The following is a 10,000-nucleotide window of genomic DNA, read 5'->3' on the forward strand; positions in this document are numbered from 1 at the left end:
TGGAGGAATTTGGTGTTCTTCAGCTGCAATGTGGCATTTTTTATTTGCGTGTTTAATGTTTTATTTTATTTTTGCTTTTTTTGTATTTTGCCCCTTTTAAATGTAAGGTAAATAATGCGCGAAGAGATATGGATTAGTTGAAATCTAAATACCCTGCATTGTCGTTATTATAAAAGACAAGCATAAAAAACAGTGTTAGTCATTTAATTTTGCCAGTAGACTCTGCAACTGGGTAAAGATATTCATTATATATTTCTGTAAACTGACATCGCAAAAACTGCTGCCGTCATAGAGGATTACGAACTTATGGGAGTCAGCAGATTCTTCAGTTCATAATAGAGTAATAAATCTTTCAATAAAGCTTGCAAATGAATTGATCATGTCAGTGTTTTTCCCTAGGGACTGTGGCGCTTGGCACTGCCCTGTGTACTTATATGAGAGGTGGCATCATTTTCACCACTAGCCTACAAAAGCATTATATGGTGTAGTGATAATATAAACGTGTATTTTGAGGGAGCCTTGTTATATTAGGAGAATTTCCAGCATTTTGAAGTTGATTATAATAATAGTAATATTTTCCCCAAAACATTACTGTGCTTCATTGATAGCGAGATCAACTTTTCTTAGGATGTAGATATAAATGAGAGCTGAATCTCGATATTATGGTAGTATAATTAAGTGTAAAAAGGTTAACATACTTGTGTTGAAAACACACAATGTTAAGAATGATGAAGCTTATGCATTATAATGTTCACATACCTTTGTCATATATTACCTTGATTAGTTTTGTAATTCATTATGTTCAGAACTCATTATACCAATAATAAAGTTAAGAGCATTTTTCAGAAATTATTTTGATTAATGTGTAGTTCATACATTTTTGTTCAGGCTTTTGTATTTGGCATTGTAGATGAATTTTCGTATTATCTGCTACCAGGCAAATTACAGATATGTATAGATCTGCAAATTCTAACTTCAAATTTTAGAATTTTCCTAAAGGTTATTCATAAGAACATTTATGTACAAAAGTATTTTATTACAGATATGTGGGCTTAGATTCTGCTACTATACATTGAATTAAGATTATTTACATGAAATGCAGTTTTGGTTTATATACAATGTACACGTATAAAAAAACAAGCTGCAATTTACACAATGGAATGTAATAAGGAAATGGCGTCTGGAAACTAGTTATAAGGGTTCTTATCTCCGCATTATATCTGCTATAGAAAAACCTAGTCTCTTCTGGGGCGCCACAAATGCATCTTCCTCGGTTACAGTCTGCTGCACATCGTCGTCGTCCACTACCACGTCTTCTCCTGTATCGCCACTGTGTAACACGTCAGTCACATGCTCTGCCTGAGAGTCACTGAGGGTTGATATCGCAGAGATTACTGAAGACTTTCTTGTGGAAATGTGACCATCTATAGGAGACGAGCTAGAATCATGAGCATGCTGGGCCTTATGCACTGCCAGAGTCCTGGCCTGACAGAAGCCCTTGTTGCAGACGGCGCACTTGAAGGGCTTCTGCTTGCTGTGGATGTACTTGTGGTCCCTCAGGTGGTCCTGCCTCCTGAAGGCCTTGCCGCAGATGTCGCAAGGGAACGGCCTTTCGTCCGTGTGAGTCCTCTCGTGAATCAGCAGGTTGTAGCTCTTCGTGAACTCTCGCTGGCAGTACTTGCAAATGTATCGTTTCTTAGGGCGGCTCAGTCGACCTCCGGGCATCATCAGGAGGCGGTTTAGGGCAAAATCACTGACGCCAAGGGCGGCAGCAGCCGCCCAGGGCAGCTGATTGACAGAAGCGTAATTATGTAGAATACCCACTACTCTGGGGTCCACACTAAAAGGAAATTGACCATTTAGTTTTAACGCTGACGAAGGCGAGACTGGCACTGAAGTGAACATCTTGGTCGCCGGCGGCACTAAAGGAAACGAAGGAATAGAGGACGTAGACCGCGATCGAGCAGCAGCCATGGAACCGTAGGACTGGAACTGGTGGCTGAGGACAGGTGAACCTTCCATGCTGCTCAGGTAGCAACTTGTCCCCAGCTTCCGAAGGTCGCTTGCTATATACGACAGTGACATCCCCTGAGGCTAAGCGCTCCCACGTTCCCTCTTACGAGCACCGTGATTGGCCCTTAGGGCTCGTCTCAGCTAAATTGCCGATGTTCTGCGAGCGGTGATTGGTGTGCCGCTTGAAAGTGGGCGGGACTTTTGTGGGTGGTGACAGTGGCTGAGAGTAGTTGTCACCCAGCCTACTGGCTTACCCGAAGGGTGGACCAGGAGAGGCTACGTGGGAATAAAATTTAATGGATAGTCGCCGAGACTGTTTTCACGAATTGAAATCGTTCTGTATTTTTTGTAGAAGTGTTAGTTTATTGCTCTAGGTTCTACTGGAATCTTGTGTGTAATGGTTCATTAATAAGGCGAACGACTTTTTGCAGTCCATTTATTTTTTCTAATATAAAAACTTTTTTCTATCTCTCTCCTCTCTTCTCTCACACTGGATGAGGCAGTGTGGATTATTGCTCATGAATTAAACCAACGCATTGCTCAATAGCAATTTAATGCAGCAAGCCATTTTGCTTATGTATGTCAAACTTTTCGTCTTTATTTTTAGAAAAGCACATTCGCACTCAACTCTTTCCACTTACGACGGTAGTTGGTGAATCGGTAAACATTTGGATTTTCTGTTGATCCTACAAAGAGATCGGAACAACAAAACAGCAGGTCATTTTCATTACAATGTGTATCATATATTCTAGTTCTTTCATCTCATTTGGACTTCATCATATTTTCTTCTAACTGAACATAATAATATTGAATGAAACATCTCTTTTATCAGATCATGAAAGGAGATAAGCCTGTTGAGTCTCGTGATTGGGGTTTTTTCTTTTCAAAAAACGAGAAAACATCAGAATTTACTCAAATGGTAAAGTGTATAATTAAATCTGATTTTACAATTTGTTTTAGTTGTAGTTCCATGACCTCTTCTGTTTTTCATAATTTTTTTGCTTTTTCCCCATTTTTTCGTTTTCATATATGGTCGTTCTACTTTGTGGAACCTTGCATAGAAAATATATGGTATTGTTTTGGCTTGTTTTAGTAGAATGTGTGCATAATAATAATAATAATAATAATAATAATAATAATAATAATAATAATAATAATAATACCAGGTAAAGGGAAAAGATTGATCCTTGTATTTTTAATGATTAGTATTACCTTATCATGTTAGAACCCTCAGGACTGTATATAAATTTAACGCTTTATGAGAATCATCACTTTTTCATCAGCCAGTTTTCTTAGAGTGTTTCTTTATTCCTTGGTCCATGTACTGATTGAGTGGCATTATTTAGAAAATGTCCATTAAGTACTTGCAGGTGTTATAAAAAAAAAAACCTATCCAAAGTATTATAATTGCCTTGTTTTTATCAGCTAAATTTATTGTTAATGCGTTTAGCATTTCACTTGTCTTTCAAAATACATTTTCTTAACAGGATTTCCAGCTTAATGATTTCATTATTTTTCATTTACGTGCATTGAAATCATCATTAATCACACATTTGTTAACAGAAATTCTCTCTCTCTCTCTCTCTCTCTCTCTGGTTCTGTAGCTGGGGTGAGTAGCTCACAACGTGAAAAACCTAGCTCTTAGTCGAATGTTGTGGGTCGGATCTAGGGTGCAGAGAGAGAGAGAGAGAGAGAGAGAGAGAGAGAGAGAAACTAAACGTGAATGTTTTTGAAACGGTCTACAAAGATATTCTCTCTCTCTCTCTCTCTCTCTCTCTCTCTCTCTCTCTCTCTCTCTCTCTCTCTCTCTCTCTCTCTCTCACTGAGTTTTTTTGCCAGTGAATTCAGTTATTATAACGACCATATGCCCATGTATGTACATACATATGTAATTGTAATAGCCACAATGCCCTCTTATTATGTATATATATATATATATATATATATATATATATATATATATATATATATATATATATATATATATATATATATAATATATATATATATAAAGAAAGGATTTATTCCTTTTCTGTTCTTAGCATTGCAAACGAAAATTAAAACAAGCACTGTAATACTTTTAAATTCCTGTATATCCATAGTTCACAATGAAATTCAACAATGGCTAGAAAGAAGGGCACATCCAAAATTTAAGGAAGAGGCCGGGTGAGGGGGGCTAGGAGTCCGAGATCAGAGGGACATCTCTCCTCAAAATATCCCAGTTTCACCTGTAAGTCTTCTACCTGTACAATCTGGCCTATATCCCCATCTACCTGGGTCTGACTCTTAACAAATACATGGGGTCTTGTTTGCCCTGCCCTTTGCCAAACAAGAGACCTGGTTTGTGTAAAAACGTGCAAACAAGAAATGCGGTTTTCTCCCTGTAAGGGAAAATTGACGTTCTCTCTCTTTGTTCCTTTACTTTCCACAACTTTATTGAAGAGATGTAGATTTAATTTACGAGGATTTTACTTCAGCTGTTATTGAGAGTATGTCTTTGGTAATAATGACAACAAGGGTGTGCATGTAATATCACAAAAATGTCTGAATTAAGAATTACAGTCATAAGCTTTTGAAAGCCGGCTCAGCTACGATTTTGAGCTAGAAATGTGAGTTTGTGAAAACTGAAAGTGGAAGCTAGCTCTGGTGTCAATAAATTAATGTAATGCACTTAATTTCAGGGTTTGTATCTGTTTAAATCCAAAATGCAGATATAGTGTAGATATTGCAAATTTAATCAGTATCGGGAAAAAGTAGTAACAGCTCAGAAATTACGATATTAATCATTGAGGCTTATGAAGATTTATAATTGCTGCAAATTATAGTAATAATATTATAAACAATAATGGAGATTCATAACGAAAACGATTAAACTAGTAGAGCAGCAAGTTGGGACAGTCAGTAAGTATCCTAAGACATATTTTCCAGTAATACTTGATGATATTTACATGTTGCAAACTATTCCCCCTTTTTGAGATGATGTATGATTAACCATTTTCGCACAATTACCTTAAATAGATTGCAAATTGTACATGTAGCTGTCTTGAAAATTGCATTGAATTACGAACAAACTAATGATATAAAATGCTAAAAGCAGAGATGACTTTTTTTTTTACGAAAATTTAAATTTAAAACATGAAAAACAAGTAAAAAAGTTTCTTCGGCGCAATCGAGTTTTCTTTACAGCCGCTACAGCTTATAATAAAAGCCACCGAAAACAGATCTGTCTTTCGGTGGTCTCGGTATAATGCTGTATGAGCCACGACCCATGAAACTTTAACTGGTGGCCTGTCCTATATCGGTGCGAGAAGCGCGATTATGGCTAAATTTAACCTTAAACAAAATAAAAACTACTGAGGCTAGAGGGCTGCAATTTGGTACGTTTGATGATTGGAGGGTGGATGATCAACATGCCAATTTGCAGCCCTCTAGCCTCAGTAGTTTTTAAGATCTGAGGGCGGACAGAAAAAGTGCGGACGGACAGACAAAACCGGCACAGTAGTTTTCTTTTACAGAAAACTAAAAATGGATGTATAGCTCTTGTTTGTGGCTTCCTTCAGGAACACTCAGTGGTTGATAAGCAGTGCAGTGAAGAGTTATTTTAATTGGATCTGATAAAGAAATAAGTGTCAGTTATACTCAACAAACCTTAGTTAATATGTATATTGGAGAAATGGCGCAGCATCTCTCTCTCTCTCTCTCTCTCTCTCTCTCTCTCTCTCTCTCTCTCTCTCTCTCTCTCTCCTCTCAAGTTCTGGATATCAGACATTTTGCCATGGTCCCGATAATGGGGCTGTAATAATCGAGAAAAACACTTCTTTCATGTTTTTACTTAAGATTCACGGGTCAGTTTTTATTATATCCTTATAGGTATTTCAGATTCATTTTGGAATATTTATTATGGTACATGTTTCTTAATTTATTAGGAAATGCTTGAAAATGTAGTGCATTCATTGTTTAATCTTGCCTAAAACTTTTTATAGTTCACATATAATTTCTTATTTTCAGTTAAGAATGTTTAAATCATGCATTAAAAAATTTCGAAGTTTTCGTAATTTTTTTATTTTTTAAAATTCGCATTTTTTATTAAACTGTAACAGCTTTGGCACAAGGTCTGTAGAAACGTTTCTCTCTCTCTCTCTCTCTCTCTCTCTCTCTCTCTCTCTCTCTCTCTCTCTCTCCTAAAAGACAGCTCTATGAAAAATAGATATCATAGAAGTAATTGCGCCTGAGATACGATTCAAACTTCATATTCATTTTCTAAAACAGTGAAAAACGGTGAAAAGCAATGCACCAAATTTCATTGGAACTTTCTTCCTGTTTCCCGTTTTCCTTTAGTCTAAATATCCTCCGCCATGCCTAGGTTAAACAGAATCATTAGTTTGGTCGTTTTGTAGACCTTTGCTCTAGATATTTGTATTATTTATTCATCAATAATATACCTTAAGTGTATAGTACCACCTAACAAACTAAGTTCATGTGTTCTTGGATAATAAGATTCGGTAGGCTACATATTGAAGATGATAGCTGATGTTCAGATCAGCTAATTATTGCTAATAATTTTATGATTGTTATCGTAAGTTCGGCATTAGTAATACAATCTGCTTTACTGATTATCTTCTCCTTATGCCTATTTCTTAAATTATCTTCTCTCCCCTACTCCTCACCTTCCTCCCCCACCAGCGCTTTCGAAGGGAGGCAAGCAAACCCTGACCATACTGGCCCCCCTCTTGTAAACACAAGAAACAGTTCCCGTGGTCCTAAGTGAGCATGTTTTGACGCAGCGAACAATCCCGTATGTTGACCCAGCGGTCTCCCGTGGCCCTCGAGGAACGCTCTGGAGGGTCACTTGAGACCGTCCTCAAGGGCCAACAGCCCAACACTTCAAGCATCGCCAAATTGATACAGTAAGCTATAGCTGTGATCAGTGGGAAGATTTACAGTTTGCCATAACAAACACTTTTTTTTCTTTTCCTCCTGTTAGACTTTGATAGCACTTTGCCTCCCGCCACCATTGGATGTTTTCGAGGTTGTATTTTGTCTTTTTCTTTTCTACGTAAGTCTTTACAGGCACACACATATACATATATATATATATATACGTATAAATATATAAAATTAGGAATATACATATATATATATATATATATATATATATATATATATATATATATATATATATATATTTATATATATATATATATCACACATATAACCACAGGTGAAAAATAAGAAACAGGGTGTAGGTCCTGACCGGTTTCTACTTTATTTCAAGCCATTGACGAAGGACTGATACAGAGTATGAGAAGTCACAAATATATATACTACAAGAACAGTACTGACGAACATACACAACCGTTACAGGCTACCATATCCCCCCCTCAGGCCGGTGTCGAGGTAGGAGTGGCGTTTAAAGATGAATTATTTTCATAATATATTTCGTCTTAGTGCTTTTAAATTTTTGTAGTGAGATAAAGTAATTAACAAAATTTGGTATATCCTGATATTTTGCAATTTTTCCCGTTGCGAACATCCATGATATATAAAACAAGATCGTGTGAGCCTATATATTTGATTTTTTTTTTTTTATTCGTGATACATGATATTGTAAGCCTGGGTTTTTACCCTTTTAGAAAAGAAATCCAAGGTAAATTGACAAGCTTTCGTTGATGTTGATGTATGACATTTGTTTTTTTGAGAAGCTACAAGTATATATTAAACTAAGAAGACCTCGTAAGCTATAATATTTTACATTATCATTCCGTAACGATGCACAGTAAACTAACAGTACTTCGTAGGTCTTCATGTTTACGTTATTTTACGAAGATATATGATAAATAACACCGTCTTCAGGGTCTTGGTATTTTTTGTTTTGTTTTTAATTCTATTAAGATACATGATAGATCACAACGATCTTGCGTCTTTATATTTTACATTTTTCATTTTTTATTACTGCATTATGTATAATTTGTATATATATATATATATATATATATATATATATATATATATATATATATATATATATATATATATGTGTGTGTTTGTATATATTAATGTGTTTGTGTGTGTGCGTGTGTGTGTCTGCTTGTGTTTGTGTGTATGTGCACGTGCATGCATGGGTGTGTGTATATATATATGTATATACATACAGTACTTATTTATTATATATATATAATCACATTTTATTTCTTTATTCTGGGTCATAGTCAAGAGTTTATATTGAAAACAAGTGGAAATGAACCTAAACTCACGAAATCTAAAGAAGCAATTTGAATACCCGTGGAAATATTATCCACTGAAAACTCTGTGATAATAATAAAAAAATGCCACTCAGTTCATCATAGAAATCAGTGTCAATTAACCCTAAGGTAAATTAGCCCCGGAACCAATGTAATGATGACCTGAGGTCATTTTGCTAATCCCTTTCGGCGCGTGACAGACAGGACTCGATGTCCACATCTGCGTGTGGTTGCGATGCAGCCACAGATATGATGGTATCGCCTGCGATAAAGCGTGAGAGAGAGAGAGAGAGAGAGAGAGAAATGTCCATCTTGTTTATCTATTATGATAATGGCCGCATGGGAAATGATCTTAAACCCGATAAGGGAGTGTTTCTTCTTCCCTAAGGAGATCGTGTTATTTTGTAACCTCATGCCTTGTATGTATGTATGTATGTATGTATGTACGTATGCATTTACAATCTCAAGTCAACCAAATTATAATTTGTTTCACAGTATAAGCCGAAAAGTGAACTATAAAAGACTAAGCTAAATTCAGTTTTCTAAGTAGATGTAAAATATCTCTTTTTATCTCACATACACAAATCTAGAAGACGACTGCCTTGTTTCTCTCTCTCTCTCTCTCTCTCTCTCTCTCTCTCTCTCTCTCTCTCTCTCTCTCTCTCTATCTCTCTCACAGATATACACACGAACATCAACGAGTTAACTGTGTTTTTACGTGAATTTCATGATTACCAAAATTCTCTCTCTCTCTCTCTCTCTCTCTCTCTCTCTCTCTCTCTCTCTCTCTCTCTCTAAGCGCTCCCATCGCCTTCCAAGAATGAAATGCCGTGAAGCATTACAACACGAAGCGTTATTCACCTCCCGTTTTCTCTGGAAGGAATTCGGGAGTGACCCGCATCGACAATGGGTAATGACGGGTTGCCCTTTTCATCTGCCTCTTTTCCTATCACTGTTCCTTCTATCATTTCTCCTCCTTTTTTTTTCTCTCTCCTCTCCAACATCCGTCAGAGAAAGGATTTAATGGAATGCGCCCTCGCCGCGCCCCTGCGTTGCCCCATACATATTAGGTTAAGTATTGGGTGGTATATATCTTTTTCAACATAGTAGGTGTTGGTCGTGATAGTCCAACGGGATATTATTATTGGCTGATATAGTTTACCATAGTGGTAAGTATTGTCTCCTAACACTAGATAAGGATCAGTCGGTATATTTTATTATTACTGTGAATATTGGTTGGCATATCGTAACATAGCAATGAAGTATGGTTGATACAATTTAGCGTGGTTGAAAGTAATGGTTAGTAAAACTCAGCATTGTAACAGATAATGCTTGGTATAGCTTATCTTGGCAATAAATATTGGTTGACAGATCTTGGCATAGTAGTACGCGTTGGTGGTTATAACTTTACAATGCTCCAAAATATTGTTATCGTGATGCTTATCAACTTATCAGTAAATATTAGTAGAACAAATCTTAGAACAGCTATGTATGGATTCTTATAGTACAGCTTAGCAAAGCAATAGATTGGAAATATTGGAAATTTTATTTCATAGTGTAGTTACAATTACTGTTTAATATAAATCAGCATAACAAAAAGTACTGAAAGATGCATCTTTGCACTGGAATAAATTCTTGTTGACATACTACATTAGTTATCAATATTTGTCTGCATAGCTTAGCGCACCGGTCAGTATTGGTTAACATTGTCTAACATAGTTATAAAGTATTTGTTGAAGTAGGTT

At 36.2% G+C, this 10,000-nt stretch overlaps 1 protein-coding gene across 1 annotated transcript; it reads right to left on the minus strand.

The window, feature by feature from the left end:
* Positions 1-1,025: 1,025 nt before the first annotated feature.
* LOC136830045 (protein odd-skipped-like) lies at positions 1,026-2,050 on the minus strand. The gene has a single exon (XM_067089255.1). It carries the CDS (start codon positions 2,020-2,022, stop codon positions 1,204-1,206), a length of 819 nt encoding a protein of 272 aa, XP_066945356.1. The 5' UTR covers positions 2,023-2,050; the 3' UTR covers positions 1,026-1,203.
* Between the last annotated feature and the right edge of the window lie 7,950 nt (positions 2,051-10,000).

This window comes from Macrobrachium rosenbergii, chromosome 46, assembly GCF_040412425.1.
Source record: "Macrobrachium rosenbergii isolate ZJJX-2024 chromosome 46, ASM4041242v1, whole genome shotgun sequence".
NCBI classification, from domain to species: Eukaryota; Metazoa; Arthropoda; class Malacostraca; order Decapoda; family Palaemonidae; genus Macrobrachium; species Macrobrachium rosenbergii.